Source organism: Leguminivora glycinivorella, chromosome 5, assembly GCF_023078275.1.
Source record: "Leguminivora glycinivorella isolate SPB_JAAS2020 chromosome 5, LegGlyc_1.1, whole genome shotgun sequence".
NCBI lineage: Eukaryota > Metazoa > Arthropoda > Insecta > Lepidoptera > Tortricidae > Leguminivora > Leguminivora glycinivorella.
Window position 1 is genome coordinate 20,548,784 of NC_062975.1, and position 18,278 is coordinate 20,567,061.

The 18,278-nt window shown below is 38.5% G+C and overlaps 1 protein-coding gene across 1 annotated transcript; it reads right to left on the reverse strand.

Moving 5' to 3' along the window:
* Positions 1-800: 800 nt before the first annotated feature.
* Positions 801-17,126, reverse strand: LOC125226684 (solute carrier family 46 member 3-like). The gene is made up of 7 exons (XM_048130744.1): positions 16,209-17,126; positions 15,459-15,618; positions 4,495-4,596; positions 3,880-4,017; positions 3,193-3,276; positions 2,657-2,813; positions 801-1,577 (listed from the first exon to the last, which is right to left on the reverse strand). The coding sequence occupies exons 1-7, from the start codon at positions 16,992-16,994 to the stop codon at positions 1,478-1,480; spliced, it is 1,527 nt and encodes a 508-aa protein (XP_047986701.1). The 5' UTR covers positions 16,995-17,126; the 3' UTR covers positions 801-1,477.
* Between the last annotated feature and the right edge of the window lie 1,152 nt (positions 17,127-18,278).

Consider the following 18,278-nt stretch of genomic DNA (forward strand, 5'->3'; position numbering starts at 1 on the left):
TTCATATATTTAATCACCAGTGTCCGAGTTGTGCTATAGCTAAGGCACCGACCCCAATCGAGTAAACTATGAGATTATCGGCTAAAAACGAACAATAAGATTGTCGCTCCCGTGTAAATAAAAGAGACGCGATGATAGGGCGGCGACTTTATAGTTCGTCGATGAGCTGTGAATCGCTCGCTGTCTCTATTTGGGTGAATCAACTTTTCTTTGCCAGCAAAATTTCGCATACTTCGACTACATGTGGTCAGAAAATTTAATTGGGATTTAGTCTAATTAATGTATACTTATTATATTAAAGACAAATATACTAGCTACGTACGCAATACAACATGTAATTATAGGATTTCCTATTTTATAACTTTGTTTCGAGCAGTGACCCAGTGGACATAGCTGTCCCTCACTTTTGTATGAAAAAAGTGTATCTTCCACTGGGTCACATATTGTTTTAATTAAAAATGAATCGTTTTTAAATTTTTCCCTAATTGGTATACGTGAAATAAGGATCTTTATTCACGATGGTAAGGTTAAAAATCACAAAAGTAGACCTAATAATAAGTAAGGGTAATTCTTGCAAAAAGCAAGAAAAAGTTGATTCACCCATTTACACGGGAGCAAGTATCTTTTGTTTGTTTTTATAGCCGATAGCTCGTAGCTTACTTGCTTTTGGTGAGACCAGAGACTTAGGGTCCATTGTCTAGTGTATTTGACTAGCTTTCATTATCAGCTTGTAACATTGCATTGCGAGCTAGTGAAAAAAATATCTCAACGACTTGTATCAATCAAAAGAAAACAATCGATTAAAAATTCAAATTATTTATTGTATAAAAATGTTGACACTTAAAATATGTAGGTAACCTTCCAAAAATCATGTTAGAAAACTTATTAATTACCCTTTAATGAAGTATTATAAATGATCGAATCAGCACAACTAAAACGTTTTAACTATTGCTTTGAGATTTAAGTCCTGAGGTTGATTCTGATCTCACAATTTGTTATTTGATCAGGTTACGACCCTATTTTCTTTGCTATTGGCGTGCTATTTTTTTATATATCTTTAAGTTAAATCTTTAATTTCTCGCGTTGTATACACATATTTAATGTCACTAACGGATCGAACGCAAAAACCGCGATTATTTAACATGAGTTTGCCTTCGTGACTACGACCTTGGTCACAAACTTGGTCGAAACGTCGGAAAAAAGTAACACACGTAGTTACTGACGGAAGAAGATCTTGGCCTCTGACATTAGACTTCGTCATTCGCTCCTGTCCTCTGATGCCATTCAGTCGCTTGAAGGTCAAACAGGTCTTTCTGGACGTCTTCGATCCACAGTAACATAATATTAGTTAATCACGTTCGGCCCGTAAGTGACATTAAAAGCCTTTGAAATTCATCTTCTCCCAAAGTATTCATTATTTATTAACGATATGGTTAACATTTCCGGCGAACAGCTCCGTAGTGGATTAGGTTAGGGATTAGGTGGCAACTATCGCAATGTCACCAGGCGCAGGCGGAGGCAAGGGGCAATCTATTCTTTTATCCTTCAAGTCTTTTTTGTGACGGTTGTAGAACCATCTGAAATGACAAAAATATAAATAATAATCGACATTGTCATTTTGTTACTCTCGTTACATTCAGAAACTCATTTTGATTTCTTTGAGCAATGTTATTACATTTTATTGACAATGGTTAGATTGCGAGGTAGAACGTTATTGCCACGTTATTACTTTACATTTCTACCACCCTTATCATCTTATCAAGCGGCGCTGGCAAGATGACAATCGTTCGCAGAGAAATGTCTATCGCAAATATGAAAAGTTGATGGAAAAAATAAGACCACCATATTCGGCAATAGCCGTTTTACCCGAAGATTCGTTGATTCTGTTTCGCAACTGGCCCCGTAGCCGAATGGAATTTCTACGACACGAAACGAAAACGAAACGCCGCGAAAGGTAGTCTGGCTCTATCGCGACAATACGCAAGAGCGATAGAGATAGATATCTACGAGCGTTTCGTTTCCACACAATAAATAGTTATTTGTTATACAAGGGGGCAAAGTTGTATTTTAACGCCGAGTGTGGAATTGAAAAACGAGCAAGAGAAAGGATTCTATAGTTGAACCACGAGCGAAGCGAGTGGTTCTAGAATAGAATCCTGAACTTGCGAGTTTTTTAACACACGAGAAGTAAAATACATTTGCACCCGAGTGTAACACAAAACTTTTCCCCTCACTATAGCGAGGAAACTACAACGCAAGAAAATGCGTTTATCACTGCTTCCAGTAGTTCCGCAGGTGGTAAATCATCTTAATTACTAGATTCACCTACTTTTATCAATTTTAAAGCAGTTAATTTGACTTTATTCAAGGTCAAATTACTTTACCCACTAGTGGATAAAATGCGTTTTTACCCGCTGGTATTAAAGGACAAAACACGTGTTTCCGAGCTAGTGAGGGGAAAAATACTTTACCTGTAACACAGCATCAGCGACCAGCCTATTGATCACACCAATCAGGAATAAATAAATACCTCGCCTGCTTACACAAGAATCACAACCATATGTGTAGAGGATGTACACTCAGGTGTAGGTCAGGGTGAAGATGAGAGGCACTAGTGTCTCCATACAGTGAGAACTCCTTGAGAGGAACAACTTACCCGAATATCCCCAAAGCAGGAATGGTGCCAGCAACACTGAGCAGCATGAACGCTCCTGGCAATATGTGCAGCGTGAGGATGTACAGTCGGGTGTACAGTGGGGCGAAGAGGAGAGGCACCAGTGTCTCTACCACACCGAAGAGGGAGTACACCTTGCCTGTAACATAAGAGTCACAGTTATATACGTCACAGTTGACGCCATTTTGTCTGCAGTCCTGTTCGATACAGCTATCGTAGACCGTATGAGGCCATCTATGAGGACCTCAACTTCTTAAATTAATATATGTTTATCCATACTAATATTATAAATGGGAATGTGTGTGTGTCTGTTTGTTTACTTTGTTTGTCTTTCTTTCACGGCAAAACGGAGCGATGAATTGACGTGATTTTTAAGTGGAAATAGTTAAAGGGATGGAGAGTGACATAGGCTACTTTTTGTCTCTTTCTGACGCGAGCGAAGCCGAGGGCAAAAGCTAGTGTTGTATATATTTATTTATATAGTCGAGTAAAAATGAGATCATCAGGTGTAAACTTACCTAAGTCTTTATATGAAACGAGCTTTGAAGCTATGGATCTCAAAGCAATGGCTGTCGTTCCATTCAGTATTTCCACGAGGGGACCTGTAATCAAAACATACTTTAAAACCGAAGAGGTATTGATTGAATGACTAATGACTGTGGGCCAACTATGAAGTGCAAAGATATAAAGGTTTTACATTAATTATTTGCAAAATAATTATGGGTGTGATCGTGGTCAAACGTCTACCTATTCAAACTAAAAAAGAAAATAACGCAACAGACCAACAATATTCATAATCATTTTAGCTTACAGACGCGAGCTGCTGAGAATATGCAACTCTTCGTGTACACTACTTATCATATTCCCAGGCTGATCTCATCCATAAATGCCCCGACATTTATTTAATCGTATGGCATATACAAAAACAGGCAGTTCTTCACTTCTGCACTCAGACACAGGACCACCAGAAGACCTGCTGCACCTAGCACCAGACGCAATTGCGTGTCTGAGCGCACTGAATATTGACATTTAGTTTAAATTTTAATTGTAATTTAATTTGTCTGACAATTCTGACATTCATATTAACTGCCCCGACATTTTTCCCATGACATCCCTATGAAACAATAAACGACAAGCACTTCTTTAATTCGGCCACTGTTCATCAACATGGTTTCGAGATATGACCAAGGTTTTTATGAACTCACATAAATAAACTTCGTAATCGTTCCTAGCGAACGCCATGAGTAAGGCGCCAAGGATCTTGCTGGAGGTGGAAATGATGCCCAGCATGGCGTCATCCGCGTGGAACCTTCGGCTGAACACGCTGATGGAGAACAATGTGCCTGAAAACAGCCTTCGTTTGCATGATTCTAATATTTTCCTTCAAAACATCTGTACTAACTTTTTTTTGCCGAGCTGCCGAAGGATACTGTGTACTTCCTTTTTGTTTAATGGCCTTAGGGATGTTTATGGCCATAAATTAGTTTATTAAATTCAAGTTCAGGCTTCTAAAAGACCAGTATTGTAGTTTATAGATGTAGACGCTTGGGACTTGCTTGTTGTTCCAGATGCAAATTCACTTGAAAAATTGAAATCCCCGGGCAAGGAATGTTTTTCTTAATAACTCCTGCCGGAGTCATAACTTGTAACCTACTTAATGGCCAAAAGAAATGTACAATGATGCATTGTGAACGTCAGTTGTCGATCCGTTGGTAGGTCGAGAAACGTAAGTACACTTAGGAAATAGGTATTTACATTTCATCCAAATAGAAAAGTAAAGAAATTAGAGCCTTATGTAGTTTCGAAAAGCTTTCTCTTACCCGCAGAATGAGCGACGAAGCTATAGGTGGAATAGATGCTGAACCTGACTTCATCCCAGTTGAAACGGTATCTCATGAATATATACATCACGCTGAGTTCACCTGGAACATACGATATACCAATTTCACTATAATTACTTAATCTAACACATGTCAGAAAAAGGTCTCTCCTGCGGAGATTCTGGGGGCACGGTAGTGCCCCGCCAAGACGAGCCAAGCAAAGCGCAAGGGCAGGGCACTACCTACCTTTTCTAGAAGTGATTCGTCGTTCTTTTGAACCCTCACAACTTGGATCTGGGATATGATAGATAAACAGAATTTTGAGGTTATGATGTCAATACTAACCTTATTTAATATACAAAGTTCCAATATCTTAGCTTTTATACTTTAGATTTTATTGATGTCTAAAAAACCCTGATACAATAATTGTTAATTTTTTGTTTAGATATAATTATTTCACTGTATAAAGCATGTATATAAAGGGGATCACTGACTATCAGTTCTAAGGTACGTAGCCAAATGTACAAACGCTTACGATAATACCGCTCTTTTGTATTGGCGCGACAGATCCAGGTCCCGTATTATTTAGCCGAATGGCATTTCTGCGACACAAAAAGGTAGTCTGGCTCTGTCGCGCCAATATGCAAGAGCGATAGATAGCTACGAAAGAGCACACACACACATCGTCTAGCGTCAACGATTGTCATTCAACTAGGCCGGCAGAGCCAGTTGCGTCAAGATTGTCGTTTCGGCTAGGCTGGCTGGTACCAAGTTTTTGTTGAAAATCCGTAATCCGTATCGATATGGAAGTATGAGACGCGACGGCGACAGTCGCGCGACCGTCGCCCACGCAAGACACGGCGTAATACCATGCTTATGTACACTTGTATACGAGTGAGTGGAAAAGAATAAACACAAACAGAATTACTGGTTATCGATATTGACTACAGGCCGAGAACTCACGCGGCTGTTTGCCGATACGAACGATGGCGATGTGACTGCTCGACCGTCAACAGTACTTGGAACCACTTTTATTGCAGTTTTTTTTATAAAGGACTAGCTTTTGCCCGCGACTTCGCTCGCGTTAAATTCAAAAATTGCGGAATGCTGCATACAAATTTCCACCTCCCCCATTTTAGGTAAGTGGGGGGTTAGAAAGAGATAAATAGTAGCCTATGTCACTCTCCGTCCCTTCAACTATCTCCACTTAAAAAGTCACATTAATTCGTCGATCCGTTTTGCCGTGAAAGACACACATACTTTCCCATTTATAATATTAATATGGATTTAATTAAATGCAGGCGTACGGCAAATAGAATGGAGTTCAATATAAATGAAAATTCCCGTTTAGCGTTTTAACCATTTTTAATTTTTCAACGAGCCGTGCTTCATAGAAAATACCAGAATTCGGCGAAATGAACAGGGTGGCTAGCCGAATGGCACAATCGCTCACGAAACGCTCACGAAACGAAGCGCTAGTAGATATCTATCTCTATCGCGCTTGCGTATTGGCGCGACAGAGTCAGCGGCGTATCGCTTTCGTTTGGCGTCGGAGAAATGCCATTCGGCTACGGGGCCTGGATATTCTTTGTTTTAGATATCGGACTGGTTAAAAGGGTTTAATAATGTACACAACGCAGTTTTGTTTATTTTGTAAATAAATGTGTTGGTGTAAGCTGTAGGCAAACTTAATTCCTAAGTGCGTTTTCACATTATCCTATCCGATATCGGATGAAGGAAGGAATTCAATGGCAAAAATCTAAGATGGCGGATTAAATATATGGGATATCGGTCCTACGTCCGTTATCGGATCGGATGATGTGAAAACGCGCTAAGGATTGAAACCTTAAAGATATATAAAATGAAATATAAGCATATACCACCTTACAATTAGCTAATTTAGGATTCTAATGTAGGTATCCAGAGGCTACATTCCATCATATTATTAAGATCAGTTCGACAGTACCATATTATTGTAACATTGTCATCAGAACTACATACAGCTGCCAATTTTCATAACGCTATGATCCTTGGAAGATGGTTAAATTAGTTAGATTCCATTAAGTACATAGTCACACACTAATAAAGACGTGTTAAAAATACATACATTTTCCGCGACGTTTATCTATCGAGTAACATCCTCCTTGCGTTATCCTGGCATTTGCCACAGCTCATGAGAGCCGGGGTTTCGCTTTGACAACTAATCCCAAGATTTGGCGTAGGCACTTAGTTTTTACGAAAGCTACTGCCATCTGACCTTCCAACCCGAAGGGTAAACTAGACCTTACCTATTGGAATTAGTCCTATGCTCCACAATTGCGCATCAGCGCCGTTAAGAAACCTTTTCTACTGAGTAACAATACGGAAATGTTTTTTTTTAAATTGGCAATAACTCTGAAACTAGACGAAATCTAGAAAAGTTTATATGACATTTTAGTCTTAAAATTTGACCAAGAATATGCCGTTAAAGTTATTTGGGTTCCTCGCGAGCACCTTGTATAAAAGACATTTCAAAATCAACGTCAAAATATTTTTAATAAGTAATATTAATTGAATTTTCGACAGGGCCGACAGGGGCCATTTTGGATAGGTGGGTATCAGGTTTTCTGAGGATGTGTCCAATCCAATGCCATTTCCGCGTCTGTATTTCTTCTTGTACGGGTGCTTGTCCAGTTATTCTCCATAAGTGGGCGTTTGTGATCCAGTTAGGCCAAAAGATACACAGGATCTGCCTCAAGCATTTGTTCACAAACACTTGGAGTTTTGACATTAGGTCTTTGCGGACAAACCAGGTCTCACACCCGTACAGTAATACGGCCTTTACATTGGAATTGAAAATCCTCAGTTTAGTTCTTCTAGTCAGGGTCGAGGAGCTCTACACCGGTTTAAGCTGACCGAAAGCGGCTCGGGCTTCCGTTCGTCAGTTCCTCCACTCTGGTCAACGATACTGCCCAGGTAGGAAAAGCTGGTCACTTTTTCGATTGGGTTCCCTTTGATTAGCATTGGAGTTGAATCGGTAGTATTTTGGCGCATTTCCTTTGTCTTGTGGTAGTTAATGCGCAGACCTTCCTTTTCATCCTCTTCTGCTAGTTCTTCTGCCTTGTTCTGGAGTTGCTCACGCGTGGTTGCTATAAGGCAAAGGTCATCTGCGAAGTCGATAACTTCTAGGTCCTTTTCAGATGTCCAAGGTAAACCTCTTCGTTCTCTGCGAGTGATCACATCGTCGAGCACCATTAAAAAGAGCAGAGGGGAAAACAAACAACCTTGTTTGACGCCTGCCGTGACACTTATACTCTCGGTGAGTTTACTCTTGTGAAGCACTCTACACGATGATCCATGGTAGAGTGCTTTGATGATGTTGATTAGCTTGTCTGGCACGCCTTTGAGCTTCAGAACCCTCCATATGCTTGCCCATTTTACCCTATCGAAAGCTTTCTCAAAGTCTACGAATAGGGTAAAAACCTCACACTGCATCTCCTGATATTGTTCTAGGACCATTCGCAAAAGGTTTATCTGGTCCGCACAGGAACGCCCTGGTCTAAATCCCGCCTGTTCCTCCCTAAGCTTACTGTCAACTACTTTTGCCATCCTCGAGAGTAAGATCTTACACAGCACTTTTGAGCAAATGGGTAACAGATTGATACCCCTCCAGTTAGAGCATTGGGATAGGTCTCCTTTTTTGGGTAATTTTACGATGACGCCTTCCTTCCATGATGCTGGTACTTGTTCCTGTTCCCAAATGCGCGTCAATAGTGGCTCGAGAATGTCACCAGTCAGATGCACATCCGCTTTCAGAACTTTAGCCGTGATTCCGTCATTCCCTGGTGCCTTGCCAGACTTTAATGTTGCAACTGCTTTGATGCCTACCTAATAGGTATATATGTATATAGTGTCACGACACATTAAAATACTGCGTGTATTTACAAATACAAGATAGAACGATTATAATAAAAAAATGACGACAAAAACATCACATGCCTCAGGTGCCACAACAATGGTTAGCAGGATGGCCGAATCACATCACGTGGTGATTTTGTTTCGGTGTATCTTGAATGGAATATACTACACTCGTATGTACCTACACAAATAATTAACAGCAATCTTTACTAGACACATACCAATGGTTACAGTCTTACATTTAAATAAAATAAAGTTAATCCAATATAATATTTGCAAGTTTTTTTACTGGAAAACTTGACTAGAACATAACTTCCGATTTCTACTGCATTTGTTGCATTGAGTGCAAGGTGACAAGAAAAACTTTAAAAAAATTGGTTTTAAAAAAATTAAGAAACTCATTTTAATAGACAGCTTTATGAATAAAATTTACTTTTTATGTAGAAATACGTCCAAAAAAAAAAAAAAAAAAAAAAAAATTTGTAAAATATTTTTAAATTCATAATTTTTTTCTTTCTTTTGGCTTCAGAAACGCGTAGTTAAAGTTATGCGGGTTCCTTGGTGCACCTTGTAGATTACTAACAATATTGAAATATTAACTAGTAAAAAACACAGTCAAATTTTTCTATTCATCTAAGTGACAGCCCTAGGGGTAGGTGAAGTTTGGAAGGACGATGTCATTTTGACCTCGCTAGCGATATTTTATAAGATATCTCTTTAACTAACAGTGAAATATGAAAACTAATGTTTTCACGTGAAAGACCATTAAATTTCGATTACAGACTGATTAATTTTGTGGACTCACCTTTTTACCATGTGGCGCTGGGCACAAAAGTATTCTTCGAGAGAATGAAAATATCTATCACACCCACCACTCTTTAAGGCACTATAAAGGTGAATAGGCGATAGGTAGACAAAAGTTTGTTGCAGGAATATTGCCACAAATAAATTTTGCAATAGATATGGTAGTTTAATATGTCACATTTGATACCAAGTATACTAGATAATTACATTTTTTAAATTTAGGCGAAGTTATGCTTGATAGGCGAGAATAGGGTGTTTTACGGTATTGGAATTAGTCCGGTTTCCTCACGATGTTTTCCTTCACCGAAAAGCTGTTGGAATTAAAAAAACTAAATCTATCTTACTCTAACAAGTATATTGTTATACTTTCTCTTTCATACATGTAAACTATTGAATAAAAAACAACAGCCCACAGTTCCTAATCTTAAGGACTTCGTTTGTACTTTAGTCCCTTGGTAGCTATTAATAGGAGCACACCTTGCCTTACTATATTGCGATAATATATTTCAACTCTTATAAATCGCCATGTGTCTTTTAATTAATTGCCCTAATTCTAATAAAAGCGACTGGCAAATATCAAATGGATGGCACATAAATTCCGAAAAACTCATTGTTGCGAGCCGGGGTTCGAGCCCGCGACCTCCGGAACGAAAGTAGCACGTACTTACCGCTAGGCTACCAGCACTTCGAGTAACATATTATACCTAAACCTGTAAAACTCTGGGTAGACGCTTTTCTTTGAAAAACAAGTTCCCGCCTCCGCGCTGTCGATTGAAGTTCTATTAGATAACTACGTTACGTTAGATTGATCGGTTCCTGTTCATATAAAAATAAACATACGGTTGGAAAATAAGTACACCTACCCGATTCGCTGTAGTAGTACAGTACAGTCGATCAAAAATGTGGTTTATTACCCGAGGTTCGTTTGAATGTTGCGAGACAACCAGGTCGATTTCCGCTTGCAATAATATTATGTCAGTGACAATTGCTCTGTCTATATATGATACTTACGTCATGCCATGTCAAGTCAACCTTGGCGATGGTTAGAGCTCACAGAAACTTTTGTCAAAACTGGCAGACCACTTTCTTGGCCCACTGTACCTACACTGTACCTGCGTTTTTAATAATTCACGGCTGCTAGACATAATACGCAAAATACATCTTATATACATACTTATTCATAAGACTGTTTGGTTCTAAGTAAATAAAAAAAAAACCTATGTAGAGACTAGCTTCTGCCAGCGGATTCGTTCACACAAACTTCCACCCCTCATTTTAGGGAAGTGTGCGGTTAGAAGACAAAAAGTGGCCTATGTCACTCTTGAAGGGATATCAACTATCTCCACTTATAAAAATCACGTCAATTCGTCGCTCCGTTTTGCCATGAAAGACGAACTAACAGACACACATAATATTAGTATGGATATTGATCGTGATTGCTTTTTTGTTTTCAGTCGATATTTCAAATTAAAAAATGACACCCGATGATATCGTAACTGGAACTAATATTAAATTAAATTAAAATTCGAATCGAGTTGTGTTATTCGTCAATAATGACAATAACTAAATAAACATTACCTATCATAAGGTATTATTGAGGAAAACTGTTAGAAAATTACGCAATGTTTACTTTCTATTATTATCTAAGTGTGAAGATAATTATTGACACACAATCGCGTTTATATGACTGAGTGATAAAGCGTTTATTTATTTACACGTAAGCGATGTAGGGAACAAATCAAATTTTTTTTTTTTTTATGTAGTAACACTACTATACATGAATTTTAAACTGAAATAGATACTATACACTAGAGAAATCGCGATCGCGAAATCTGGAGACCTGGGTTTGAATTGATTCCCGGCTTCGCCACCAGTGGGCTTGATCGCTTTCTCTTTAGTGTATGGTATCTATTTCAGTTTATAACTTATTTTTTAGGTATAAAATTTACTAGACGTGGGCACGAAACATTTGTTGGACACCGTGTGTCGAAACAATTTTTTTTATTAGTGAGTTTAACACACATTAAACGTCACGGAAAATGACTAATTGTATGGAGAAAGTGAACGGCATCTCCAAATGGTTGCTTATCACAACCAAATATTATTATAAGTACCTATATTATGTATATATTATGCATCATATATTTTACTTTATGACATGTCAAAATTTAAATTTGAATAAATCATTGTCAAGTTCATGCATTTAAGGGTTAAATTGAGGTAGGTCATGGCAAAATGAGCTAGGCAAATCATAAAATACACGCATCTACACGTAGGTAGGTACACTAGGTACCTACACCTACATATTACTATCATTACACGAATAGAGTAGGTACCCTAGTTATTTCATAACAAATCGTATACTTAAGACGTGGCAGATAAGAGACTAAAGTACATATTTGACTGTCATTAAGTGTTGAACAATTAAAAATGGTTTAGAATATTAAAATAATGTACATAAGTTAGTGCTAATGCAAACAAACATCAAAATATCATTGACAGGTTTATTTTAATTTTAATAGAAATAAACGCCGCTTAATAAACGCCGATAAGTATTTAGAATTCGATACGGTGCGGTGTGACGTTTTTGGTTGAAGAAACGGTAGCTTTATTTGACGTTCATATGCGCATTGTAATATGCCTACTTGAAAAATAAATATTTCATTTTTTTCATTTTCATTTTCATTTAGTCACTGTCACCCGCGCGATCCATACTGCATTGAGATCGCAATTTCGACGTTTTTAGGGTTCTGTACCAAAAAAGTACAAAAGGAACCCTTATGGCGCCGCTCTCTCCGTCTGTCTGTCCGTCTGTCACATTATTATCACATATTATCGATATGTTGGAATAGTTACTCGCATGTTAACATATACTTCACGCACTCTCACGCACACACACACACTCAAACACACAAACACACACACACACACACACACACACACACACACACACACACACACACACACACACACACACACACACACACACACACACACACACACACACACACACACACACACACACACACACACACACACACACACACACACACACACACACACACACACACACACACAAACGCGCGCGCGCGCTCACTCCCGAGTGGCTCTTGAAACTAACCTAGTGCTTTCTTCTTTTAATTACTATGCATGATCTCTGTAATGTTAGATTGTTACACTAATTAATTTTTAATTTTCAAATCAAAATGTTATTGCGAGCGGTGTCTCTTGACACAGGTATCTTGTATACTTAAAAAGAGACACCATCATGTATATTGTTAAGTTCTGAAGTTAATGAATAAACCATTTTTATTTTATTTATTTATTATTTATTTAGTTATGGACATTCTTAACCTCTACAATTTGAAGGTATTTTTTTTTATTAATTAATATTAATTATAGAAAATGGTCAAAATGAAAGGAGGGCAAACTGCAAATATCAAGTTACTAGGTCATAGTAGGGTATCGTTAGATAGAGCGAAGCCGCGGACAAAAGTTAGTATTAGATAAATAAATAAATAGGATTGAATTTTAAATCAACGGATTTACTTGAGATATATTTCATATTTATTGGGTTGGTAAGAAAGTAATGAGCGAATCATAACCAATATTGTAATTTTTATTTAATTTATTATTTTAATCATTTATCAAAAATATAACGGCCTTCGTTATATACTACTTGTCTCCATCGTTCTGGTAAAGAATGAATAGCATCAGCGAAGAAGTTCTTAGGTTTAGATTCAAAAAACTCAGCTATGTACTGTCGTAGATGGGCTTGATCATCGAACTTTTTTTCATTCAAGGCATTGCTTAGCGATGAACAATGCGTAATCCGTAGGTGCCAAGTCTGGAGAGTACGGTGGATGAGGTATCACTTTCCAACCTAGCTCCAATAGCTTTAGCCGAGTCACTTTTGCAATGTGTGGGCGAGCATTGTCGTGTAAGAAAAAAACTTTAGCATGCTGTGGACGATTCTGACAGATTTTTCGGTTTAAATTTTCAAGCTGATTACAGTATACTGATGCGGTAACAGTAATTCCACTTGGTAGGAGTTCCCAGTGAATAATACCATGAATATCCCACCAAACGGACAGCATAACTTTTTTCGGGTGTGGCTCTGTTTTTGGTGCCTCTATTCCTTTTTCGTTTAGAGCTAGCCACTGACGTTTGCGTGTGTGATTTATATATAAGACCCATTTTTCATCTCCAGTGATAAGATGGTCCAACCAGTTGAATGTGCGGCGAAAAGACAGAAGTTGTATGCAGATATCGGCACGGCAGTTTAGTTGATGTCTATCAAGTTCGTGCGGTATCCAAACACTGTATTTGTAGTTTTTTCCCAACTCGTGTAAATGTGTTTCTATGGTGACATGAGAGCAGCCTAACTCGGTAGCAAGAGTACGACTCGTTAGCCTCGGATCTCCTTCAATTAAGATTTTTAATTTGGCTACATCAATCTTCACCGGTCGACCAGACTTAGGTTGATCTGATAATGAAAAGTCGCCACTACGAAACCGCTGGAACCATCGTTTCGCCGTGGCCTTAGACACAACTTCAGGAGCAACACGCTGACATATATTACGCACTGCTTCGGCGGCTGAATGGCCAGACTGAAATTCATATAGTAAGCAATGCCTTACATGCACTTTTAATTCGTCCATTTTCTTCCTTATATTAGCTCGGCGACAGCTAGTGAATGACTGACGAGAAACTGTGCGACTCGCCCTTTATATACTTTCGACCATAGAAGATTCTAGAACTCTCTCAAAAATTTTATGTGGAATTCAATCGATCGCTCATTACTTTCTTACCAACCCAATATTTTTGTCGTGCATCTGAGTCATAACCTAGTAAAAAGTTTTAGTTGATGATTTTATTTGCCGTACCGGTATGTGCCAGCTATAAAATAAGCATAAAAATATTACGTACAATAATCTACTAGATCAAAATAAACACTCGAGTGCAAATGTAACAAACAATATTCATAGTTCATAGTATGGTATATAGTATATAGTATATAGTAGTATATTTAATATTATAAATGAGAAAGTGTGTGTCTGTTCGTTTGTCCGTCTTTCACGGTAAAACGGCGCGACGAATTGATGTGATTTTTTAAGTGGAGATGGTTGAAGGGATGGAGAGTGACATAGGCTACTTTTTCTGACCGTCCCCTTCCCTAAAATGGGGGCTGGAAATTTGTATGAAGCATTCAGCAGTCTTTTTTTTTTTTTTTTTATGGGATAGGAGGCAAACGAGCAGACAGGTCGCCTGATGGTAAGCGATCACCGCCGCCCATGGACACCCGAAACACCAGAGGTGTTGGAGGTGCGTTGCCGGCCTTTAAGATGGGTGTACAGTCTTCGAATTTAACGCGAGCGTAGCCGCGGGCAAAACTAGTAGTCATATAATGCATTCATTCATTAGTGTAATTTGTATCTAATATTTATGGCGTTATTCATAAACTTGAATTAGCTAATAGTTTGTCTTTAGCTGTCATGTTGACTTATGCATTTGTGAGAAAGGGACACACTTAACTTATAAGTTCAGTAACTTTTTTATGAATAAGTGGGAAAGTTTATTAATAGAAGCGTCAGCTATAACATGGCTAATGGTGCTATAATGAAGTAATCGTTAATAGAATAGTATCCATTTAATCCGTTGTACCACACAGTTGACTCTCCCAAACCCCCTCTTGTTTTTCTGTAGTGGCGCAACTGAGGAAGACTACATTTTGATCGTCACAAAGCGTCAAAGAATGCACTGAGAGAAATTTGCATTGTGAATTTAACAAGTTCGACTTGTTGCGGTTTATCCGTTTGAATCAGCCAAACGTATGTTTAAAACAATATGTGTCAGGTTGTTTTTATAAAATCGACTTGTTGATTCAAATATATTGCCGATTCAAATGACAAGTAGCTTGTTGTTTGAACCAAAGAGCACGTAGGCGCTATTTTAACCAAAAAGCTTGTTGAACGAACATGAAAACTGGTTGTATTTTCTCTGTGTGTCCTGAAAAATATTGTGTACCTACAACGGTACATAGGTAATTAAATTGTGTCGTTTAACTTCAAAAGCGGGTAAGGTCCATTCTGCTATAAGGTTGATTATCTTTCAGATCATATTATATTTTTTATATAATCAACCTTATAGCAAAATGGATTTACCCACTTTTGAAGTTAAGCGACAATTTTAGGTTTTGTGTGCAACGGCAATTATAGGTCTTGTAATAGTTGTAATAATTTGATTTCACCAAAAGAACTCACCCCACATAGGTCCAAAGGTAAGGAAGACGACTGTAAGAATGAGACAGATTCGCAGTCTCGTGTTGTTCTCTCCCTTTTTAAACACAATACCAAGTGTGTCTTTCAAGCAGGCAAAGTCGAAAAAGTCCAGGAAGAAAGCGGTGCAGCCCGTAGTTTTAACCTAGATATACAAAAGGATATTTAATATTGAAAAGCTCGATTGTATTCACGTTTATTATATGGCTGAAAAGTTGATAATCGCTACACTCTGTGCACGTCACGAAAGAGAGGTGACGACGATGGGTATTATCTAAACGCGAGTCCAATCAGAGAACCGTGCTTTTCCATGTTTAAAATATGTTCACAAAAGTTTTCCTTCTTTGAAAAGGATATAGGCCCTTAGAGAAGAGCTGGCTGTCCATTAGAGAAGAGCACTATTGCACATGTTCCATAATATATTTTCTGATGTAGGTATCTGATCTGAATATAATAGGTATAATGCGAGTGTCAAAACTGTCATCTTTTCTAATAGAAGAATGTTGATGACCTACAGACAGACGTCAGATTGGTACTCTCTCTGTTAATGACACGAACAACACTTATGGTGGTCGTTTGAAATGTGAGACAGATTTGCATTAATGTTCTATAGGAACCTTAAACATTAAACACTAGATTCACGGTCATAATACCCCAGTATTTTTGTATAAACGTCACAGTTATTACTAAAACCACCGACCATCTATTTCACTATCAAAATTTAGCAGTACTCACCTTTTCCCTGGTCTCAAGCCACGTGTGATCTTGTAAAAAGAAGTAAACGTAGAAGAAGTTCACACACTGCAAGCTCGCCGATATACTGAACACTCCGTAGTACCCTAAACGCCTCAACAATATTCCACTCAAACCCATCCCAACAGGAAAACCAACAGTCATACACAAACTCAAAATACCCATTCGGAAAGTCCTAGTTTCTCTCGAAGTTATATCGCCTAGATAGCTGAAAGTAGCCAGAAACATCGTATACCAGCCACCAGTCAGGGCCGGGAACAAAACTTCCATGAATACAGTCCACTCTACACTGACTCCGTAGAAAAAATACGTGTTTATCATGTTAAGGACGCAGGTTAGGAATTCTCCAACGATAGGCATCAGGATACAAATCTTCCTCCTGCCAGTCTTGTCACTCCACGCTCCGACGAAAAGCATCAGGATCGTCGGGACCGCAGTCTGGATAACCGACTTCCATCCTTGCACAGATGCTATTAACTTCTGAACTTCGTCTTCTTCGTACGTATGGTTCGCTCGCTTTCTTAATCTTAACGCGGTACACACTTCATCCCCAAAACCTAGGTTCACTTGGCAAGCCTTGTCTAAGTTAAGATTTTGCGTGGCCAACATGGCAAGAACACTTGGCATAACGAACATAGCTAACACTGGTTCCACGGTAATGTTTGATTTGATGTATTTAATTTTTTCTATCACAGTCATTTGTTCAATTTTGACATCTTTTTTTAGAGGCGATTCTTCGGTTGTGTCGTCTTGCGCTTTAGTCTCCATGGTGCCTATCTAATTTGGAAGTTTTTAATCTTTAATGAGTTAGTAATATATTGTACTGTTAGCCGATTAGTCGACCGATAATTCACATCCTAGTGTACACACCCGCACTCGGCTCTCAATAGACAGAGCGATGTTGAATGTTATGTGGCCGGTCCGGCTGTATGCACTATTGTTTGACTCTTAGTAAGCAAACAGTCACAGTTTATGTATGGCAGTATATTACTTGGAACGATATTGTAACGTAATTCAATTTGTTCAAATTCACAAATTGTTTTTTTTTTTATATATAGGACCGACCGCGTCCGTAACACCACGCTGCGCTCTAAGACTCGCATTGCTGACGTTGGAAGAAAAACCGCCAGGCTTAAATGGGACTGGGCCGGCCACGTCTATCGCATGCATCCGGATAGGTGGGCTAACATAGCCACCAAGTGGATGCCGACGAAAAAGCGTGGGCGGGGCAGGCCCAGGCAAAGATGGCGGGACGACCTTGACGACTTCCTAAATAACTGGCCGGAAGTAACGGAGAATCGGGAATTATGGAGAGCCAGGGGAGAGGCCTTTGCCCAGCAGTGGGACACTCCAATAGGCTAAGAAAAAAAAAAATATATATATATAGTTTATAAGAGGAAGCCAGAAAGTTGCACCGATAGGTAGGAAAAAGTAAGAGCGAATCGTCTGTCACGTCTGGACGTGTTATGCGAAGGGATGAAAGTCATATGTCGAGAAAGGCATTGCGAATGAGTGTGCAAGGAAGGTACGGGAGAGGAAACCCGAGGAAAAGGTGGATGGGTTGTATGAGAGATGATGTGAAGCGAAAGCAAGTGAAGACATGCTGCGCCGACCCCAAATGAATGGGATAAGGGCAGGCGAACGATGATGTTTTAATTTTATTTATTAAAAACAGAACGAGTTATCATATCATGGGGTTTTTACTCGAATCAAAAAATAAAACAGGTGTTACTGCTTTCCTGAAAACGATCAATGGCGTTAAAAAACCTATCCTATAGGAATGGTAACTTTAAATATAAATATGTTTGATATGGAATATGAACTTAATGTGTTTGTAATAGATGAAAATAAATTTGACCATGATTTCTTGATTGGATTAGATTGCATAAGATAATTTAGCGTCAACACAAAATATACTGATCTTAGAAAAACAATACAGTGAAAAAAAATAAACAAAACGAGAAAGCTACAATGTATCCTTGTGTATCAGGTTCAGAATAGAAGAAAGATTAAATTTAAAGGAAGATACTCAAAATGAAACAAAAAACATGT